Here is a 23,745-nt window from a genome sequence, read left to right as displayed (position 1 = left end):
ATTTTAACACTGTTTGGCAGATTTTGAAAATAAAATTTTCAAATCCCAAAAACAACTCTGAAGTAGTTTTTGAAATTTTCTACTCACAAAACATTAAATTATTTTCAAATAAAATGCACGTTCAAACACAATTTCAACTTTCAAAAACTCATTTTTTCAAGTTTTAACCAAATCGATATCCAAACGCTAGCTAAGGACAATATTTGGACCCAATTCAAATGGAGGACAAATTTATTTTATTTTCTATAGTTGAGGGACATTTTTTGCCCTATTCCCATTAAAGTGCTACTCCATTATCTTTTACTTGTACGGTTCTTCTTGAACACTTAATTTTAAAGTAAATTTAACCGTTATTATCAAATTGGTTATTACGTTTTAAGAGACATTCAAGGTTAATATAATTTTTTCCAAATTCTCACGACTCCTTTCTATAGAAGTTGTTTTTAGTCACCATCAATTACTAAGTACGGAGTCATCTTCCTTTTTTTTAAAATAAAAAATTTATATTTTTTCCCACAAACTTCAATACTGTCTAGACGAATATAAAATCATAAAATGCACTATTAAATGTTTTTGGGGGCTCAAGCAAAGGCCCTCTAGTCGAAGGTAGAGGGACAAAAAATTACATGGCTTTACAACTATACAAAATTCCCAGAGCACCACTCCTCGTCCCAACATTAGAAGATCAGCGTTTTTCATAGACGAGAGGCACGACCCTCTGCCCAAGTAGTTGTGATTAACATCTTCCTATCATTTCTTTGTGTATGTCAAGTAAGGGTCTTGAGCAATACTTAAAACATCTGGCCTCTCTGCTTGATTATATGTTAAACAACGACGAATGAACTCCTGCTCAAAATCCATAGAAAAGAGAGAATCAACTATCCAAGAATAAGTGGCAGGAAGAAATAAAACATAATTCCCTTTTGTCCTAGTAAATACTGTTTTCTGTTGGAATGTAACTTATCTTGTACATTGCTTAATTGAATTTTGTTCATCGACCAGCTAGTATACCAAGTGTTATGGCCTAGAGTAATCATATGGGATACTAGACATAGGTTCCGAATCCTGATCTCAAATCTTGATATGTACTAGAAGTCTTTGGTCTTTGTATGTTTGGACAACTCTCATGCTGACAATATAAAGTAGTCCATGTGGATTGAGGTAGAGCATGGAGTCAATTTGAGCATCAGCAAATGTGCTCGAATTGAAACCATACCTATTCTGTATCGCTAAAAATATAATATAGCTGTGTTGAAACTTTAACCACACTCGGGGCATCAAATAACCCTAGAAGAGAAGGCAAACCATTGGTCGGTTGATTCATTTTATCAAAATCGGGTACACAAATATCTAATACACATTGGTAACAACAACACTTGCCTGAGTTTGAGGGCCACCAGTTTCTCTAGATAATGCTCACAAAAAGAAGGAAAAAAATAGGGACAGTTAATCAGATCTTTGTCAGATAAGGATAGGGAAAAACTCACCTTTGCCTCATTAGAGACAGCTGGTCTTGTAGGGAATTCAACCTTTCTTGCTTTAATAATGGTGTCCTCCCTCAGTATTCTCTCTTGTGACTGGTCGTGCCCAAAGGGCCGTTTACCAAACAGCATTTGGTACAACAAAATACCAGCCGACCAGACATCAACCTAGTTGCATAAATAAAAAAATAACTGTACAAGTTTAGTTTATAAACTAATAACAGTTCACTTGGACTTTTAGGATAAAATGCGTCAATCAAGATGCAAACGCTGCATTAAGTCCAAGATCTTTAGAAGTAAGAACTAAGAAAATGTTGGGAACCTTTTTCCTGGCTTTCAGTGAATACCTATTTAACTTTATCAGCAAGTGAAAGCAAAGCAGGAACTCTCACCTTTGAGGATATAAGAGGCGTCTTGCTTAGCTCAAAGCATTCAGGAGGAAGGTACCTGGAAAAACAATTGACAGAAATAGTGGACCTTACTAATATTTTACGGAGGCAAGAGATGACAGCAAAAGTAAGTTCAGAACTAACGCACCTCGGTAAATACACAATGCTAACTGTGACATTCAAAAATTTAAAACTCACCAGTACGTTCCAGCTCCCTGGGATGTTAGCTCCATGCCCTGGGATCCAACATCATCCTCCACTATCTTGCTAAGGCCAAAATCAGTGAACTTAGCAATGCCAAACTCATCAAACAGAACATTCCCTGGCTTCAAATCATAATGGATGATCTTCTGTGACTTTTTATTCAAGTAGACAAGGCCTTGAAAAATCTGCACAATGATGATCCTTGCTTCTCTTTCTGGCAACACAGGTGTTGCTTTGAGAACTGCATCAAGGTCCTTTCCTAGAGACAAGAATATTTATGACCAATATGAGAGGGGAATCCTAAAATACCTCATTGCACTGAGAACAATAGCAACTGTACCATATTGATTATGCAGTAAAGAGAGTAACAAACCACTACAGTACTCCAAGATAGTGCAAAATGTGTTTTGGTCTATCTCAAAAATGTCCCAAAGCCGCACAATGTGATGGTGCACCAAAGTCTTATGGATGTTGTACTCCCTGATTGCATGCCGTATGTAACTTTGCTTCTTCTCTTCGCTCCACTGAGCATTTAGTCCATGTAGCTTACATGCAACATATCTATGGTCTACCAAGTCGAAAGCCTGCCAGAATTTTGTAATTTGAAGTGAATGGAAGGATATTTTGTCTCAACATTTTAACACATAAAAGAGGTCTACATTGCCATTTGGTAAATGATCATTCTATTGGTTCCTTTGACTGGAAATAAGACTAGCAGTCACTTTGAAATTCCTACCTTATACACCTCACTAAATCCTCCTTTTCCAAGAAGGTTTAAGAGGGCATATCGGTGGTTCAAAATCTGAAAATTGTTAAAACGAGAACCATCTTCATCACGTATGCGTTTCATTTCACGAATTAACCTTCCTTTCTCTAGTTCATATCGGTCCCTCTCACGCATTATCACATCTTCCTCCTAATTAAAAAGAAAATGTGGTGTGAAGCATGGACAAAGAACTGACATGTGGACAAATATTCAAAAAAAAAGAAAAGAAAGGAGAGAACAGTTACACGTTTGATGCTGGCTAAACGAGACTTGTAGATCTCATCCTGAATGAGAGAATCTTCTTCCTGCAAACCTCCCTCCACATCTCCTCCATCACTTTTATCTGCAATGGTAGGGTAAGCATTATTGCTAGTAACCTTTTACACCTCAAGAAACATAGTTTAGACAGTCCAGGAAATTGAAAAATCAAATGAACAGATATTCCTGCTGAAATTTTGACAAAAGTGTCATGAACAAGAAGCCCAACGTGGAAGTCATTTTAACCAAAGATTACTTCCAAGCTGATAAGAGATAGGCAACTATAAATTATAATAAGACAGGACCTCCAGCAAATGTTGCTGATTCCACACTGACATGAAATAAAATATTTTGTGCTTAAAGCTCCAGCTTTATTTTAATGCCAGCTGACAAGACAGGAATGAAACTGAAAATCACCCCAACATGTCTTGACCTTTGGAATGCCATGCAACCATTTAACACAAAGCAGATTCAAGTCCAGAAAAATATAGTAAAAGAAGTTTTAGAGGTCTAGTACCATTACTAAAAAGCATACAGGTTAGGGACATTTTCAGGAGGAAATCACATTCATGCACCAAAATAACACCATTTCTAGCAAGAGAAGGAAAAATGAGAAAGTACATATGATTCAAAGGGAAAACTTTACCTGGTTGTCGTTTCTTGAGCAATTTACGCTGCCGTTCAATAGCTTCTTTAGTTTCTAATAAGTTTCTCTGAAGAAAAAAAAATCCATTAACGATAACACCTATTGAATCTAGGCATATGATAAGCAATGATTAGAAGTGTAACTAATATTAAACAGCAGAAACTAAATAGCACATAGGACAAGTGTATATTGTGCTTATCGGTGAGTTCAGCTTGCAAGAAATCTAACAAAAGTTTCTTCGAAATAGAACTAAACTGGAAAATGTCCAAAGTTACTTGGCCTGCTTTCCTTTTTATCCATCAATTTTACTGACCTCCTTCCCTGATGGACAACTCTTGTGCGTTCTAGGATCCAGGCAGAATAAACTAGTACCAGTTCGTCCTTCTTATTAGTGGTGTGTGTTTTCAACTAATTATAGCCCTTCATCAAATTTTAAACTGTTATTTAAATTTTTTACTTGAACTCTTAGATTTCAGTATACTAATTTTTCCTAATTTAAGTCTCCCCTTCTTTTGTGGGCATGGTTGTTAAGACATAAGTTGAAGCTCTATTGTACTGTATAAGCTAAACAGAAGTGCAGTAACTATGTTAATCGTCAGTATAGACACCTTAATATATCCCTAAAATGAAAAACAAGCACTCTCTTGCGAGAACACCAAACTAAGGAACGTACAAGCTGAGCATTGAGGTCCTTTAGTGCTTGCCCATCTTCCCAGGCCTCAGAAATAATGGTTCCAGCTCTGCAATTAACCAAAGAACATAAAGAACAGAAAACAATCAGCAGTCACAAAAATGAAGAGGTTAAATTAAAATGATACTAAGAGGAGTTTGGCATACAGGATACTGATATTATGGAGTTCTAATGGTAAACCTGTTTCATAGGTATCATCTACAAAATCACAACTACAATCAATCAATTAACTACACCTCAATCCATAGTTGGGATTGGATAATATGAATCCTCTATGTCTACTTTGCTCAATTCAGACCATTCGTTTTCAACACTAGAATATTTGTCCTTTAAGACATATTAAGAGTTCTATGGGGCAATTGCAGATTTCTGTACATCGCAAGGCTGAAATTTGAGACTTAGAAGGAATATTAATGATTGGGATATGGAGAGGGTAGGCCTCTTGCTACAAATGCTAAGCAACACTGTTTTGGACCACTACAAAAATGGACTCTATCAGTTGGAAGGGTCACTCCAAGGGCATTTTTTCAGTTAAAGGCTGTTACAATATATTGGGTTGTAGCAACAGTGAGTTATGGCCTTGGAAAAAAATATGGTACAACATGGCACCTTTAAAGGTTTCTTGCTTCTCTTGGATTGTGGCTAAGGAGGCATGCCTCACAGAAAACAATCTCCAGAAGAGGGGTTTCAAGCTGTGCAGCAGATGCCCTTTATGTGAAGAACAATCTGAAGATGTTACCCATCTTTTTTTGCATTGCAAGGTTACAAACCAGTTATGGAACATGTTCTTTTCAATATTTGGTATGTCTTGGACCATGCCTAACTCCATTTCAGAAATGCTGAAGTGCTGGACCAGGGAGGGTCTATGCAAGGAAGCTCAAAAGACCTGGAACACTGTTCCTCAAGTTATCTGGTGGTCTGTCTGGCTTGAAAGAAACAGGAGAATTTTTGAAGGCAAAAGAAGAAATTTACAGTGCCTTAAGCTTAATTGCATTTTGTTGATCACTTTTTGGTGCTTTTGCACCTGATGTAGATGATATTTTAGACGCAATTGCTGATTTGCACAACCTGTAATTATGCCTGTTGCACTGGCTTAGTGCAAATAATTATATAATATATTATTTACCCATCAAAAAAAAAAACATATTAAGAGTTCTCTCAAGCTAGAGTTTCTCTAACTCTCAAACTTATTCCTACACAACAACAACAACAAGCCTCTAACTAAAATAAAAAATTACTCGTAAACAACACACCTAAAGTAAGATAATAATAACAATTAAACCTTACTCCAAATTAGTTGTTATTAATCATACGGATTTTCTGCTTCCATTGTATTCTATGTTTTATATGTGTCCGCATCTGAAAGATTGGTGTTCTAAGTCAACTTCTTTCCATGTCATTTTAGGTTATCTCATTGTTTTATTATGTTACCTTCAATCATTATAGTGTTGCACCTATGGACCGGTGATATGCAAGTTTACATAAAGATATGGCCAGATGAAACTCTGTTTTGTTTAATCTTCTATATGTGCTACTTGCAAAGTGGATGTGATCACTCTAATTTTGTCCAATCTTGTACATCCATCTTAAAATTCACATTTTTACAATTTCATCTAGGGATATGTTAGACCTTAGATGCCCAACATTTACTCCCATATAACATTGTTGGTCTCTCAACCTTTATACAGAAATTACCTTTCTTTTTGTTATGTATCTTCCTTTTTGAATATCACTCCTGTAGCATACCTCTATTCCAGACATGCAATTTTAATTCTTTTTTTCTTTCTAAGAAGTCATCCTACTGTGGTTCTATCTATTACATTTTTTGAGAAGAGTGGTTCTATCTATTACATTTGCATCTATTATGCCTTCTCCTGCAGGACTAAGTTTAGGTATCTCGATATTTGTGTTTAGACATCACAATCCCGTCAAATCCCACTTCACCTTTATTTTTTATTTTTTTGTGGTAGCTAAACTCAGTGCATATATTATGTCTTTCTTCTACTTATCCTAAAACCTCATTACCTAGAGTGCCTATCCATAGTTTCAAACTTTGATTCACTCTCTTACTGGTTTAGTCATTTAACCTAATGCCATACGAAAATAATATGCACCATGGAATCTGTGAGAAGGCACGGGAGAAAATATGTTATTGATATTAGATGATAAATACAATACAAGAGGTCCCTATTTATAGCTATACACTACAAGGAGATATTAATCCTCTTCCAATGTGGGACAAGACTACACTATACATATCTGTAAACTAACACTCCCCCTCAAGCCGGTGCATACACATCATATGTACCGAGCTTGTTACACATGTAACTAATACGAGAACCAATAAAAGACTTAGTGAAAATATCTGCTAGTTGATCATTCGACTTTACAAACTTTGTAACAATATCTCCTGAAAGTATTTTTTCTCTGACAAAGTGACAGTCGATCTCAATGTGTTTAGTCCTCTCATGGAACACCGGATTTGACGCAATATGAAGAGCAGCTTGGTTATCACACACTAGTTCCATCTTGCTGATTTCTCCGAACTTTAACTCCTTGAGTAACTGCTTGACCCAAACTAACTCACACGTCGTCATAGCCATGGCCCGATATTCGGCTTCGGCGCTAGATCGAGCAACTACATTCTGTTTCTTGCTCTTCCACGAGACCAAATTACCTCCCACTAGAACACAATATCCAGATGTAGAACGTCTATCAAAAGGTGATCCTGCCCAATCAGCATCTGTGTACCCAACAATCTGCTCGTGGCCTCGATCCTCGAATAGTAATCCTTTGCCTGGAGCTGACTTTATATACCGAAGAATGCGAACAACTGCATCCCAGTGACTATCACAGGGAGAATCCATAAACTGACTTACAACACTCACCGGAAAAGAAATGTCAGGTCTAGTCACTGTGAGGTAATTCAATTTGCCAACCAACCTCCTATATCTCGTAGGGTCTTTAAGAGGCTCCCCTATCCAGGCAGAAGCTTAGCATTCGGATCCATAGGAGAGTCAATAGGTCTGCAACCCATCATTCCAGTCTCCTCAAGAATGTCTAAGGCATACTTCCGCTGTGAAATAACAATACCTAAGCTAGACTGAGCGACCTCAATACCTAGAAAATACTTCAATCTGCCCAGATCCTTAGTCTGGAAGTGCTGAAAGAGATGTTGCTTCAGATTAGTAATACCATCCTGATCATTACCAGTAATAACAATATCATCAACATAAACCACTAGATAAATATACAGATTAGGAGCAGAATGTCGATAAAACACAGAGTGATCAGCCTCACTACGAGTCATGCCGAACTCCTGAATAATTGTGCTGAACTTACCAAACCAAGCTCGAGGGGACTGTTTCAAACACATATAGTGACCTGCGCAATCTGCACACACAACCATTAAACTCCCCCTGACCAACAAAACCAGGTGGTTGCTCCATATAAACTTCTTCCTCAAGATCACCGTGGAGAAAAGCATTCTTAATGTCTAACTGATAAAGAGGCCAATGACGTACAACAGCCATGGACAAAAAGAGACGAACAGATGCTACTTTAGCCACGGAAAAAAAAGTATCACTATAATCAAGCCCAAAAATTTAAGTATATCCTTTTGCAACAAGACGAGCCTTAAACCGATCAACCTGGCCATCCGGGCTGACTTTGACTGCATAAACCCAACGACAACCAACAGTAGACTTACCTGCAGGAAGAGGAACAAGCTCCCAAGTGCCACTCGTATGTAAAGCAGACATCTCGTCAATCATAGCATGTCGCCATCCTGGATGAGATAGTGCCTTACCTGTAGACTTAGGGATAGAAACAGTGGACAAAGAAGATATAAAAGCATAATGAGGTGACGACGACGATGATAACTTAAACCGACATAGTGGGGATTAGGATTAAGTGTGGATCGTACACCTTTGCGGAGTGCAATTGGTTGACTAAGAGGAGACAAGTCCGCAGTAGGTGCAGAATCTGATGCGGGGCATAAACCACCTGGGCCTGATGCTGGATGTGGACGATGATGATAAGTCAAGAGTGGTGGAGCTACAGAAGGTTGAACTAGATTATGCGGAGGAACTGGAGCTATAGGTGGTGGAGCTACAACCGGACCTGTAGGTGGTGGAACTGAAGCTATAAGTGGTGGAGCTGGAGTGACTGAATCTCCAAAAGATGAAACTGGTAGTACCTCAGAAATATCTAAGTGATGACCTAAACCTGTGAAGTATGATTGGGTTTCAAAGAAGGTAACATCAGCGGACATAAGGTACCGCTGGAGGTCAGGAGAGTAGCATCGATACCCCTTTTGTGTTCTCGAGAAACCCAGAAATACGCACTTAAGAGCACGAGGAGCTAACTTATCTGTTCCTGGAGTAAGGTTATGGACAAAACAAGTGCTTCCAAAGATACGGGGTGGAAGAGAGAACAAAGGTAAGTGGGGAAACATGACAGAGAATGGAACTTGGTTCTGGATAGCTGAAGATGGCATACGATTAATAAGATAGCAAGATGTAAGAACTGCATCCCCCAAAAAACGCAGCGGAGCATGAGATTATAGGAGTAGGGTACGGGCAGTTTCAATAAGATGTCTATTCTTTCTTTCAGCTACCCCATTTTGTTGAGATGTGTACGGACAAGATGTTTGATGAATAATCCCATGAGATTTCATAAACTGTTGAAATGGGGAAGACAAATACTCTCGGACATTATCACTACGAAATGTGCAAATAGAAACCCAAAATTGATTTTGAATTTCAGCGTGGAAGGTCTGGAAAATAGAAAACAGCTCAGATCGATTTTTTTATCAAAAATATCCAAGTGCACCTAGAATAATCATCAATGAAACTGACAAAGCAGCGGAATCCCAAGGTGGAATTGACCCGACTAGAACCCCAAACATCTGAATGGACTAAAGTAAAAGGTGACTGCTCGATTATCAAGATGCCGAGGGAAATGGGAGCGGGTATGCTTACCGAGCTGACATGACTCACACTCTAGAGCTGACAAGTGAGATAAACCATATACCATTCTCTGAAGTTTTGACAAACTGGGATGTCCCAACCGTTTATGTAATAAATCTGGTGAATCAGTAACAGGACAAGTTGTATAAGGAAGACAAGATGTGAGTCCATGTGATTTAGCAAGGATAAGGTAATAAAGTCCGTTTGATTCACGCCCGGTACCAATGATCCGCCCTATACTACGTTCCTGTATAAAAACATGGTCATCAAGAAATAAAACAGCGCATTTAAGTGATTTGGCTAAGCGACTAACAGCTATGAGATTAAAAGGACTATTGGGAACATAAAGTACTGAATCTAAAGGTAAGGAAGGAAGTGGGCTTGCTTGATCTATTGCAGTTGCCATGATTTGAGACCCATTGGCCATTGTGACTTTTGGAAGAGATTGAGAATACGAAATAGTAGTGAAAAGAGGTTTGTTACCAGAAATATGATCTGATGCACCTGAATCAATGACCCAAGACTCAGAGGATGAAGATTGGGAGAAACAAGTCACGATATTACCTGTTTGAACAACAGAAGTTATCTCAGAAGATGTCTGCTTACATGCTTTATACTGAAGGAACTCAATATAATCTGCTAAAGAAACCATCTGACTATTCAAAGCATCGGTTCCCATGTCGCTACAATTTGCAGTAATAGGGTTAACTTGAAATAGTGGAAATAAGTAATTCCTGTGAGAAAACTGAAGAAATAGCTTGAAAAACACTATTTACAGCAGGAAAACAGAACATTGTTCTGCGCCGGAAACACCGTAGCTCGCCGAAAAATTCCAAAGTTGTCGGAATTTGTCGTAACCAGGATGGATAGACTCGGAATTCCTTTGCGAGCAAGCTGTCCTGAAGAAATGGTTTCAAAAAATGGCCGGAAAGGTCACTGTTCACGCCAGAAAAATATAAAAGTGGTCAGAATTTGATTTGAATTAGATGGGTAGGCTCGGAATTTTGAGGAGAGCACACTGTCCTGAAGAAGCTTCACGAAAAAATGGCCGGAACCTTCGCCGGAAAAGTTGTTGCCGGCGCGTGGAGGAGCGTGGTGGCTTTTCTGCCGGATAAAATTTCAGGGGTTGGTCGTCGGAGGGTGATCTACCTCGTGGTGGTGTTGGTTTTAGCACAACACCGACAGAAAGTGACTTTCACTTAGATAAGCCTTAGGTCACCGGAAAAATTGCACGATGACTAAGTTCTTTCTTCCCGGTTAACGCTGGAATGACGCACATCGATCTTTTCTCACTAATGCTCTGATATCATGTGAGAAGGTACGGGAGAAAATATGTTACTGATATTAGATGATAAATACAATACAAGAGATCCCTATTTATAGCTATACACTACAAGGAGATATTACTCCCCTTCCAATATGGGACAAGACTACACTATACATATCTGTAAACTTACAGAATCCATCATTATACGATTGTAACAAGAACCTCAATCCCAAACTAATTGGGGTTGACTATATGTAAATGACTGTTAGCTCATCTATAACTAAGGTAAACAAGTACCGACTCAAGAGAGATCCTCCGTGTTAACACAATTATAGGAACCCTTCTGTACCTTCTCTCACTTCTCACACTTGTGTGAATGCTCCTTCACAAATATCCTTTATGGAACTTGTATGTTTGATATGAATCTTTTTCAAACAACTAAAAGATTTTTCTTAGTGCTCTATCATCTGCTTTATTTAGGCCAATGAATATCATATCAGATCTTTCTGTCTCTTCCTATAGAATATCATCCATCTTCTTATAAAAAATATAACCACTATTGCAGATCTATTAAGCATAAAATCAAACAGGTTCTCATTTCAGATATACTTTCTTACTAATTTGGCATCTTTTCATTCTTAAATATGTCATTGAATATCTTGGTTCGCCATACTACTACAACTGCTTCAAAGCCACTTACAAACGTCTATGAAGAAATCACCAGCCCTTTCTGGGCCTAAATGGTACCCCTAGTAAATTGTTAAGTGCAAGGATCAAGACTCCAAATTCCCTTACCATAAACTAACAAGATACTTGAATATTTTGGTTCTAAGTTTGCCCTGGCAAGGTAAGCAAAATAGAGGTAGCGCAGTACACATAGTGCATAGTCTAGAGAATCTATTTCTTACTCCTTGGATTGATAATGATAGCACATAGTCATCTGGTATACATGTCCAGTGAACTGCGGATATCAATCCACATAAACCGTAAAGCCATTCTTTCTTTCAAGATATTTCGTTTTGGTTCCATTTCTTTTTCAGAATTAACTTGACTAGCATCTTACATAAGACAAAAGCTCAAGTTTCACCTACAATCTTCCGCTGGCATCCTATGGTTAAACCATGACCAAGTCCATTGTAAAGCACCTTCAACATTCATCACTATTTTCCAAAAGTGAATGTGCTTTTTGAGCAATAACTTGCTATGCAAGCTTCTGAAAGAAATCATGGAAATCTCTAAAAGCATGGTCAGAACAACAGTTGGGAATTTGTTGAAGCATGTGACCTTCAATAGATACCATAGTGCTAAACAATTCAAAACCCCTAGAGACAACACAGAGTACATTTCCAGATAAGAAGCAGAAATACAGGCTCTATTTTGCATATTAGATTAAGTATCCTTCGCTTCCAAAGCATCGAAATATTATGAAGCATTTGCCCTCATATCAAATATAAAATGGACACAACAGATAAACAAAGGACAGCATCGTTGGAGATGAGTGAACATTTTGATACTTTAGCAAAATTCTACCACTAGATCAAAATGTGAAGCTTATATAACACTGGGCACTCTATAAATAGATTTTCTGTTGATGGGTACACAAACTTTCTTTAAGTAGGTTTGATGAGGCAATATAATTGCTGGCAGCTTCCTATGGACAGCTTAGTTGAAGTCATCTGTTGAACTTATTATATACACTAGACCAAGCAGCAAATTGCTTGCTCTAAGTAACACGTGATAAGGATGAGGTACCTGATTACTCCCACGTTACCCAGTCTCAAAGATTCCTGTCGCACTTTCATACGTGCCTCTTGCCTCTCAGCTTTTGAAACAGATATTAATAATTCAGATATTATTTTCGTTCTCTGCAGAATAAAAATATATGTATGAACCACTGCCATGAGGAAATACAAATAAACAGGAATACATCAACCATATTTCTTCAGATTTTTTTTTGATCAAGTAAATAAAATTTTCATTAATGATAGGGCCAAACAAAAAGTGCCCGTATACGAGAAGTATACCAAAAAGTAAAAAAACCTACAAAAAAATATGGTTCTCTACGAAGGACACCCAATATCCTATACAACAAGGAACTTCATGGGTGCACCAAAAGAAAATAAGGGATAGGAGGCTACTCCTCAACTGAACAAAACTCATCTCTACCCCTTCAAAAGCTCATATGTTTCTTTCCCTCCAAATAAACTGATGGAATCCCACATCAGAGATGGATGGGTTCTTGGACTCTTTATATGGCTTGGGCAATCCTCACCCTTTGAGCTAGCTTTTGGGATTGATTTAGGCCTAAGGTCCATTCTTATCAAGGTATTAGAGCCAGGCCCCCGTTGTTGGGCCCTCAAGATAGATTGTTCACGCTCCAATTGGCCAGTCTGGGCGTGCGGCGGGGTGATGGAATCTCACATCGGAGATGGATGAGTTCCTTGGACTCTTTATATGGCTTGGCAATTCTCACCCTTTGAGCTGACTTTTGAGGTTGAGTTAGGCCCAGGGTCCATTTCTATTATAAACCACATGAGTGCTAGTGGAACAGCAGTCCATGCCATGTGCTTTTTCCTCCTAGTCCCACAATTCCAATTGATCCTTAATTCTTTAAGAGTACTTGGCATCACCCATGAAATACCAAACCAACTAAGTATTCCCCCCCATAACCTTGAGCCAACACGACAATGTACAAGGAGATGATCCACATCTTCACCCGCCACCTTGCACAAGAAGCACCAATTGACACAAATGACCTTCCGCTTCCTAAGGTTCTCGGCCATCAAGATCACCCTTCTAGCTGCTAACCAAGTGAAGCATACTTTCCTCGGCACCTTTGGGATCCAAATTGAGCTATATGGAAAAACATTCTCCTCCCTAATTAAAAGCTTTTCATAGAAAGACTTAATAGTAATACTCTGTATTCCCCACCTCCATGCATCACGACTATCTGGTGATGTACATTGTTTATGGAGCAAGTCTATCAATCTTTGGACCTCAATCACCTCCTAATCATGGAAACTCTTCCCGAATCTCAAATCCCAAAAAATCTCTCCACCCTCTATCCTCCGAATTTGTTGGACTGTCAACTCCTTTTGGAATGATACTTTGTACATGTTCGGTAAATCATCTTTCAACATATTATCTCCACACCACCTATGTCTCCAAAAACTAACTCTCCTCCCCTCTCCTACCTTGAATGATATATTGCCACTAAATTCTGCCCATCCCGTCATAATGTTCCTCCATAACCCACAACCATAAGGCATGTTGACATCTTTAGTCCCCCCCCCCCCCCCCCACAAACCACCACAACGCCTTTCAGATAGGTATTTTAACCTTCTTGTCGACATGAGATCATTGCAGACACAAATGGAACACAGATAAGAGGAACATTTTAAAGTTTATCAAATCAGGATTTGACAGCAATATTTGAGAGGAAAGCTAAATAGTGATGTTCGTGAACAACTTGCATGAGATGATAAATATGTCCACGGATGGACCATAGCAAAAGGAAGCATTTTAGATTCAATAAAGCCAGATTCCACAACAATATTTTGATAGACAAGCTGAATGGAAATGGCCGTGCACAAATTGCATATAATATATACCATACATATGTAAAGAACTTCAGTAGTACAGGCTATTTGATATTCCTCTATTCTACACAAGGTAGAAAACTCTGGTTTTTAATTTGAATAATTATATGTTCTACTGAAATGGTCAAGCTGAATACACACCTCTTACGATCTCTGTATGTTTCCTCCAAAGGAAAATCATATGAACAGATACATTCTTTAATAGCATATTCAGACTAATATGATATCTCCAAAGGAATACAACTTTAAGAAAAGATAGTGCCAATCAGAGTCAACAAAAATTTGATTTGGCGACAAGCACACTGATACAGCTAATAATAGTGTCACATATATTTCTTTGGTCTTGAGGTTTAGAGAGGCAACCGCACAAACTAAATAATTCCTTGCACAAACAATACTTATTGTTTCTAGGGCAGAAACAGAACTTAACCAACCAAAAGAAGTAAAGCAACTGATGAAGCACACCTTTGGCTTTATCTGCTGCTCATAATCTTTAAGATCCTTCAATTCCTGTATAATCGAATCATGCAATGACGAATAATCAGTTGCAACTGAAATTATTATTGAAAGTGAAAGCAACTAATGGGTCGTCTGCATACGGACAAGTTATATACAGATTATAATATTAGGGATGCTAATTCAACAAATAATAATTTCTGAAGTACTTGCATTTGTTATCAAAGTGTTGGTTAACCATTTAAAAGTTTGTACATAAAATTTAAAACATTTGTTTCTAATAATACCCTGGATCTATTAATGTCGAGATCACTTCCAGTAATGCGAGTAACCAAACAACCGCTATGTCTAGGAAAGAAGTTGTACCTTTTCCAGCTGTTGACACTGATGTTGATAATCTGATGCCTCTTGACGGGATTTCTTAAGCTCTTCCTCCAAAGCCACAACTTTTGCCCGTAAAGAAGTGATCTCCTCCTAAGTTCCAAGGGCATTCCACATCATTTTAATAAATTAGAGGCTATAAAATAGTAGCAAACAGTGACTGCATAAAATTGATGAGCTGCAACACTTTTTTTGGGATAAATTTCATTGCATAGAAATTGCAGGTCAGAATGCACTTTTTGACAGTAAAAAGGAACGGAAGAAATCTGAAAACTGTAACTAAACCCATACTTCGAATACAGTCTGTCGATCGTGCCCAATTTGCTCTTTTGGCAAACCATCCTGCAACTACACCAAGCAAAACGATAATGTGTTAATCCACTGATGAACAACTGCCTACTCTGCAATCTATCATCCTTTCCATTGTAAAGTTTCAAAATTGGTATCTGTTACCTTTTGTAATCAACTTCACATAGAGTAAAGTTACAATCTATTTGCATTTGATACTTTCCAAAACAAACTGATGTTTACAATTAAATATCATTAGGGGTTGGGGTTGCAGAGGATTTATATTACGTATTAAGTGCTCAACAGAGAAGAATAAAAAGCAAAACAAATATACCTGGAGTGACCCTCCACGGCAACGAAGCATTCTTAACAATTAAGCAACACATGACAACTAGGGAAACCTACATAAGCAAGCTCAATTGCTTCACTGTGATTAAGATAGCTACAAGTTGAAGAAGCACAATCCTGGGTCAAAGGAATCTAAATGACAAAACACTGTCCAGAAACTCACAAGTCATTGCTAGTGTCCTATATAACTACACAGCAGGAAAAGGTATACAAGGATAACTAATCATGCAGAATATCTTTTTCAGAAGATCTTAGCTAGTCAATCCAACCAGAATTTAATGCTCGATAAATGCCAAAAATGACAAGAAAAAAAAAGAATAGGTAAAAATATAAAGCTATAATGTATTAGCTGGTATCTTATGGACAAAATCAGAGACCTACTGACCTTATGAACAATCTTAGTGGTTTCTTTCTTCTTTCTGTTCTCATAGTTGGTGTGTATTTCCGATCTCTAAAGTTCTGGTGCTAGCTTGTTCTCCTTCCTTCTTTCTTATTTATTTCCTCTTTCAATTGAAGTATCTCTCTTGTTTCTCCTCATTTTCTACCAAATGTTCTGACCCGGTATTTCCCCAAAGGCCAAAACCTTTAACTCATAGTTGGTGTGTATTTCCGATCTCTAAAGTTCTGGTGCTAGCTTGTTCTCCTTCCTTCTTTCTTATTTATTTCCTCTTTCAATTGCAGTATCTCTCTTGTTTCTCCTCATTTTCTACCAAATGTTCTGACCTGGTATTTCCCCAAAGGCCAAAACCTTTAACTATTATGTCATACAAAGTCTCACATCTCGTATAACATAGAAGTGACAAGATCAACACAGAAATTAGTAACCAGCAACCTGCCCAAGCACTTATGAGTTTGGTGAGTGATGCTTTTCACTTTGGGTCACCTTTAGCCCAACCCATAGTGACCCTAGTCCCTAGTCATATTCTGTTCACAGATCACTTTCTAACCTGCCCAAAATAGCCCATGTCTAATGTTTCTAATTTTTCTTTTTTTGGGCTGTAATACTGGCAGAGTGTCAACCCTTTCGCAGATATGATTGCAAAAAGTGCAATAGATATAAATCTCTTTTTTAATTAATTTGTTCATATTGATATATTTACCCCAATAGTGGGACTCGGGTTTTTTGTTGTTGTTGTTGTTCATATTGATATATTGAGGCTAGTTGAGAAGGTCTTTTGGGCAGGTTAGTTTATCACCCACCTAAACCCATTGTTGACCCAACCCCATAGTGGCCAAGCAAACATTGGGTGGATTGGGTCTGACTTAAAGTTTTCCATAAGCAATACTGACCTGCCTATCCTTTCTCGAATAAGAAGGTAGCTCCAACCTCTACAAGGGGCTGTTAGACCCGTGCATACTTACACTGGTTCTACCCTGATCAAGCAACCAAATTTGACTCAATCTGCCCACTAGACACCTCTCCTTACACCATATTAGTGTTTCTATCTCTTACGAGCAAGGAGTGTTCTTCCACAAATATTACCATATTCTCCATCTCTAAAGCACTGTCCTAGATTGTTTTTGCCAATTCATCGAACTCACCAATCAGATAAAGACTTTGCATATCCATAACCATGTCAAAGAGTAGTCCCCTCATTTTTCAGAACCCTCTTCTCCATGATTGAAGAAGTTCTGCTGCTTTAGTCATCATTGCCAATAGGGGGGCTGGGCTTTTTGAGTCATGGACGGTATAAAGATGAAATACAACATTTCCCGATTATGATAAGCACATCTAAGAGACCATAAGAGCAAAAAGAAGAAATTACACTCATTTAATTATCATACCAAATTTTGTATAATTAAAGCTAAAAAAGAATAGTACAAAAATTAGGCGTGATGGCAGGGCGGTGTAGGGGTGCGAGCAGCGATACGTGAGCAGGCATGGTGAAGAGTTAGTGCTCATGTTGGGGAATGATCGGTGGTAAGGGAAAGGGGTAAAAGGATATTTATGCTTAATCCAGTACAATAGGTTTCCCAACTCGTCTCCCCACAAGAAAAAAAAAAGAAGAAGGATGGGCAATGTGCTCGTTAGGCCGATGCGAACCTGGTCTACTCAATGTTTAAAATCATGATTTTAGCCAGTAATACTATGACGGAGAAATGCTGACTAATAAGCAGGATAAACCGACTCATCTTTAAACTTACTAAATCACAAGAGTAAATTGATGATACCACCCAAAAATATCTCATCCAGTTACAAATTTGTTCAATTGTAGTCATCTTAAGTGATAATCCATTAAACATTGAATAGCTATTATCAAATTGTCCCAGTAATCTGCTGAAACAAGAGTAGCTAAGGTATAAAGGATGACATAAGAAAAAAGGAAACACATTACAACAATGAAAACTAAATTTGTTTCAGCATATAGAATGTAGAACTAGCAGCATAAGTCCAGATTTCAACCATTGTAAAGGTACAACAAAGAAATGAACAGCAGAAAATATCAGCCGTAACACTAATATGTATTAATATTAAGCTTAAATATTTCAGAATTGACATTGATAAAGCAGGATCTTCTCTAGTACTATCCATATGCACTGTCAATGGTATTGGACAAACATTTGCCAGTATATTTTACACTTATCTTTTCAAGCTCAATCACTACTAATACTCATATTATCCTAAAACAAACCTAAAATCATGCCAGGAAAAACTCACCTTCTGGTAAGAGTTCTCGAGCTGACCATTTGACACAGAAACTGCTTGTGGCTTGGTCTGATCACTAATTCGGGAACCACGTCCTCTACCAGAATTAGTTTGTCCCTTGACACGGCTTTGTTTCCGTCTACTCACATCTGAACCCACGTTGCTTGTGTCTGTATTGTCTACTATCTTTTTCACAGTATCAGCTGCTGTCTACAAAAAGTATTTCCTTCAGCATTAGCATATACATTCTTCCAGAAGGGTAAGAAAAACACCCTAAGATAACATGGCTAACAAATCAACAGTTGTAAAAGAGAGTATCTCAGTTATTAGAATGCTTTACACCTAAAGAAACTGCCAAGAAGAGCAAGACGTTATATATAAAACATAGCATATAAATATAAGATATACCTCCACATGTTCAAATGAAGTTGAGCTGTTGTCATCCTCGAGTTTGCGCCGCTTCTGAGTGTTTGCTTGTATGAGAAATTCCCTTCCATTCTGGTTGAGGGGAAGGGGAAATGTCAGCAACGAGAAAGAAAATCTTGCTTTAAGAGCAGAAGATGGAGAACGATTTGCAGCACTGGAAACTAGCAAATTTGCAATCAGTAGTTTGTGCAGTTCATACAGAGTAATTAATTCTTCTTGATCATAGCCAGGAATATTTGTTATTATACCAGAGCAAAACCTGGCTTATTAAAGTAGATATTAGATTTATTCCAAGATTGAAGATATTCGGATCCAGATTTCTCATTAAAAAGCATAGGGGGGAAAATCATCCAATGCACCTTATAATCAATTCAGAGTTGTGTTTCTTTCGAGATGCTGAGGTCACAAACTACTAGGTTCTGATGACTCAAAAAGACTTTCTGTTCAGAACTATTGGATCGGAATTTGGAAGGAAGAAACTTTAGTAGATGTGAACTGGTTGAAGTTTGAAACCTACAAGGTATGAAAGCTTTTTACGGAAGACAGTTCCCATTAATACGACTGGATAAGTTTTTTCTTGAACATAATTACTGGCAATTGAATGCCAGAAACTATTAAACTTCTCTAGAATGAGTTGTAGAATTTTCCTGCAGAAATTTAGCTTGTACAAAAAGAGAGGAGATGGAAACAAGGCGTGCATACGTAACTGATAGACAAAATACAAAGAGAATGGTACTTAGTACACAATTACATTGGGAAATATAGGTATGCGGCCACATATTTCAAATGCATAGAAAGAACCATGTGAAAAACGAGGTTAGATTAGTATCAACACTAGGTCATATAGAGCCCTTATTTAGAGGCACAATAAGCAGAGTATGATAGTCCATACCAGTTATGTGATATGCATATAGCTCTGACACAGACATAAAGTAAAAAGGATACTCTACAAAAAAGTGAAAGTTAGCAGAATACAACAACAACAACAACAAACCCAGTGAAATCCCACAAGTGGGAAAAGTTAGCAGAATATGTAGTGCTATTAATTTCACACGCAACAGTAATTCTAATTCTAAAGTACAAAGAGAATTCTATTTCACATGAAATTAACAGTACAACATCTTCTGCTAACCTTTCACTGTTTGTAGAGTATTATAGTCACTTTATTTCTATCATACATATCACATAACTCATATGGACTATCCTCCTACTAGGCTTGTTGTGCCACTAAAGCAGGGCTCTATGCGACCTAATGATGCTATTGATCTAGCCTCGTGCTTCAAAAGGTTTAAAGAAGGTGTAGTACTGTTAATTTCATGCGCAACAGTCATTCTAATTTCCTATTGGGAATTGGAAATAACCAGCAACAAAATTATTCATTCTGGCTTTTTTTTTATTTTTTTTATTTTCTCGGTGAACCTCTTACTTAAGCAGCTTCAATACTTAATAGTATGAATGAAAGAATTAAAGGCAATGACAGCCTAATACTGCTGATATAAGTTATAGAAGCTGAAGGATGAGTGTATGGTGACACCACCCCGTCCAGAAGGATATTCTTTTATCCCATTTCAACTATTCCAAAGGCAGTCACCAAGCATGTGATTGGGTTTTATTTGCAACAGAAGAAAAGCAAAGTGGTCAATGCAGATTGCTGCCCCCAAATCCACCTTGCCTACCTTCTCTAGGCCGGAGATTCAAAACAATTGCATTCTTTTTGAACGGCTAAAAACCAAATGTAATCTTCCATGTATGGATCATTAAGAATTGCACATTTAGCTTCCATTTTTTGGTATAATAATTAGCAATTTCTCTCTACATTGAGGGGTCATATTAGCTAACACAGGGATAAAGGCATCTAGACATCCACGAAAAATTGCCAGCAAGCCTTGAAGAAAAATGTCTCGTGTACTAGCCATGGTTCACTTTATTATGATCATGCATCATTTCTGGTATCATGCTTCCTGCCCCACCTTTTACTGTCATCCTCATAACAAGCATTCTTTTTCTTTTCTATCAGTTAGTTTTCCCTAGAATTGTACACAGTTTACCTCTTCCTGCAATTGAGAAGCGCTATTCTAGAATCTTTTAACACAATTTTTTTTATTGATAACGCATTTATGAATAATATCCTTGAACCTGATACTGCTTTATAAAATCATTGCACCTGAACTTAAGCAACATACACAGCAAATCCAACCCCACGTGCCATGAGCTTTCAAGTGTGTCTCCAACCATGATATGAAAACTCAAAACTCCAAGAAGTGGAGATAACTAGTATTTCTGGTGATCATGATCTATGTAGATTCATCAGAACCAAAAACGGAGTTGAAAGTTAAGCGGTGGGAACTGTAAAGATTCCTCGGGGAAAAAATAGAGATGTCTCCTACGTTACCCATAATATGTGGAAGTTTCAACGTAACTTCATAATCATTCAGTCTGAATTCTACATGAAGAACATAGATGAAGGAACGGAAAGACCCATGATGTAGAAGATCATAACATGAGTGATTCGGCACATGAGTGATTCTGCAGATTTGGATTCATATATATATATATAAGGAGACCAACACACCCCTGAAAGAAAATGTGAAATACCTTGACAATGCAATGCCAAAATTATAGGAGCATTGACGTTCTATTATCTTCTCAGTGTAGGCTGGGTAAGATAAGTGATACACCTAGTCATAACTAGCATTTATAGTACAGCCACAGTCACCATTTCCAATTTGACAACTAGCTAACAAAGTTGTCAATTCTATCTCGCACTTGGGGCAATGCTGAAGCTAGACAGGTTCTCACCGAGGCGCGTCTAGCGCTGGTGGAGAACTATTCCAAACAAAGTTGTCAATTCTCTTTTCCTGACTTCCCAAATTAGTCATTCAAAATTTCAACCTACTATCCGAATATACAAGAACATACAAGTTATAAATAGCAAGTTATTCATAAAAGTCCAAGATGCACCAACCATATAGAGCAGTAGTACTATTGCACTCGTTCAAGAAGTCAAATTACTTCTACTCATACTCATTCTGCAAAAGCTAATAGATCTCTAGTTCTCTACAATTATTCTCTACTACTTTAGTGTTGCACAAGTAAAAATGTTTGCAGAGGTACGTGTCTACATGGAACGCGGACCAATAAACTAGTAGAGAAAGTAATTAAGTTGACACATATGTAGAGAAGTCCAAATAAGTTAATTCTAAGGTTTTCAATGCACCAGCATTACAGATAATGATGTGATTTACAAGATTTTGCTGTATTTAGCAAACCCCATTTTGTAAGGATTTAAGTTATATACACTGACAATGAAATAAATTTTAGCACTATCAGACTAATTTAACATGTTATAGCAGGTTACATGAATAAAGTTACCTACAATTACCTTTTAAGTGACATCACACATTTTTTACACTGTCCGTGCACAAACTTAAACAACAATAAGAATTGCATTTTTCCATAGCTACGCTAATTAAAAGAAAGAAAAAGCTGAATTTCACAAATACTTACATCATCATCATCAGAATCACTAGAGACAGCAGGCTCAGCAACATTGTCAGCAGGCCCAGGCCCAAGCCCAAAGTTGGCTGGGGCAGACCAGGAAGTAGCCTGGGATGTAGATGTAGTAGTTGAGGCTTTGCCCACCATTCTTGCCTCAAGTTTTGCAATCTTTGTGGGCAGAGACTGGTCTGATTGGTTTGAAGAATTGGATGCAAAATGAATGACCATATCATCTGACATTTTTCAAAATGCGACCATATCATCTGACATTTTTCAAAATGCTACCTTAAAGAACAAAATATAATGCCTTTCAAGACCAAAAACATAAAAGAGAGAACTTGGGTATCTTTTTTTAAGATTCGAAGCGATTTTGGGAGACCCCTTTTAGTCAAAAAGAGTTGTAAAACCAAAAAACGCCAGTGTCCCTCAAATGAACTCAACCCTTTTGACAACAAGAAAGCAAGTGAATGGGTACTGTGGAGATTTAGGGTTAAATTCTTATTTTGTGGAAATGGGAAGAATTAAAGGGAGGGAAGGAATAAGGAGTTGTAGAGTGGGTGGTGAGGGGGAGATTTTTGAAATCAGAAGAGTCGTTATTTTTGAGGAGGTCAATTTTGTTTCCTATGTGCTGTTATATCCAAAAAGCTACTTAATAGAATTGGGGCTTACGGGGAAAGGGGTAAGATTTTGAGGGAAAGCCAAAGTGTTTACAAGTGAAATCTTAACTTCGTTTGTGAGAGGGGAGAGAGGAAGGGAAATTCTGAAGATGTTTGCCAAAGGAGTTGCTCCACTCTACAACTCCTTAAGTAAGGAATAAGGAGTTGTAGAGGGAAGGAATAAGGAGTAGTACTACGTGCCACTGAAGATGTTTGCTTCCCATAATAAAGAGAAAAAGACCAAAATAGTCCCTAATTCTTCCCATTTCCACAAAATAGGAATTCTTAAGTAATGGGTACTCTCCTTATTCCTCCCTCATTTGCCAAAGGAGTTGCTCCACTGCAAATTCTGAAGTGGCACGTAGTCTGACCTAATACATCTCTAAAACTTCTAATTTCTAAAAGTTATGATACATTGATAGTCACGCAATGAGAATCGAGTGATATTTTAACTTTGTTTTGGAGAGGACAGAGAGGAAGGGAAAGAAACATAAATATTCCTCTCTTGTTTGAAATACAAAGTGGAAATGAAAATAAAGATAGTGAAGCAAAGATGTTTGTTTCCCATAATAAAGAGAAAAAAAACCAAAATAGTCCCTAAATTTTGGCCATTACTCAAAATCATCGTTATTCTTGAACCTGGAGGGGAAATACCTTTTTTTGTTTCTAAAACTGTTTTTTTTTAATCCAAAAACTAGTATAATTTTGGTCCATAAAAGGTTTGAATCGTCCCTTTGTTTTAGCTTTCACTCAAATTAGTCCATATTATATTAC

At 37.6% G+C, this 23,745-nt stretch overlaps 1 protein-coding gene across 2 annotated transcripts; it reads right to left on the bottom strand.

The window, feature by feature from the left end:
- Window positions 1-543: 543 nt before the first annotated feature.
- Window positions 544-23,171, bottom strand: LOC107827159 (serine/threonine-protein kinase TOUSLED). 2 transcript variants are annotated; one of them, XM_075221877.1, is made up of 16 exons: window positions 22,325-23,171; window positions 18,800-18,889; window positions 18,404-18,601; window positions 15,400-15,456; window positions 15,094-15,201; window positions 14,737-14,781; window positions 12,425-12,537; window positions 4,418-4,484; window positions 3,745-3,811; window positions 3,086-3,183; window positions 2,811-2,990; window positions 2,448-2,658; window positions 2,069-2,333; window positions 1,874-1,928; window positions 1,488-1,649; window positions 544-846 (listed from the first exon to the last, which is right to left on the bottom strand). In XM_075221877.1, exons 1-16 carry the CDS (start codon window positions 22,553-22,555, stop codon window positions 751-753), a joined length of 2,043 nt encoding a protein of 680 aa, XP_075077978.1. In that variant the 5' UTR covers window positions 22,556-23,171; the 3' UTR covers window positions 544-750. The 2 variants fall into 2 exon arrangements, with proteins under 2 accessions (XP_075077978.1, XP_075077979.1); XM_075221878.1 differs by having other exon boundaries at window positions 15,400-15,450; window positions 22,325-23,160.
- Window positions 23,172-23,745: the final 574 nt, after the last annotated feature.

Source organism: Nicotiana tabacum, chromosome 9 (assembly GCF_000715075.1).
Source record: "Nicotiana tabacum cultivar K326 chromosome 9, ASM71507v2, whole genome shotgun sequence".
In the NCBI taxonomy this organism is placed as follows: domain Eukaryota; kingdom Viridiplantae; phylum Streptophyta; class Magnoliopsida; order Solanales; family Solanaceae; genus Nicotiana; species Nicotiana tabacum.
This window is presented reverse-complemented; position numbering and strand designations above follow the sequence as displayed.

Bases quoted from the DNA above. Each gene is read 5' to 3' on its own strand.
- LOC107827159 (XM_075221877.1), bottom strand. From the start codon at position 22,555: ATGTCAGATGATATGGTCATTCATTTTGCATCCAATTCTTCAAACCAA. The intron at 18,890-22,324 runs GTAAGTATTTGT...CCCCTCAACCAG, and splicing joins GTGATTCTGATGATGATGAT to AATGGAAGGGAATTTCTCAT. The intron at 12,538-14,736 runs GTGTGCTTCATC...TTTATTCTGCAG, and splicing joins AGCAGCAGATAAAGCCAAAG to AGAACGAAAATAATATCTGA.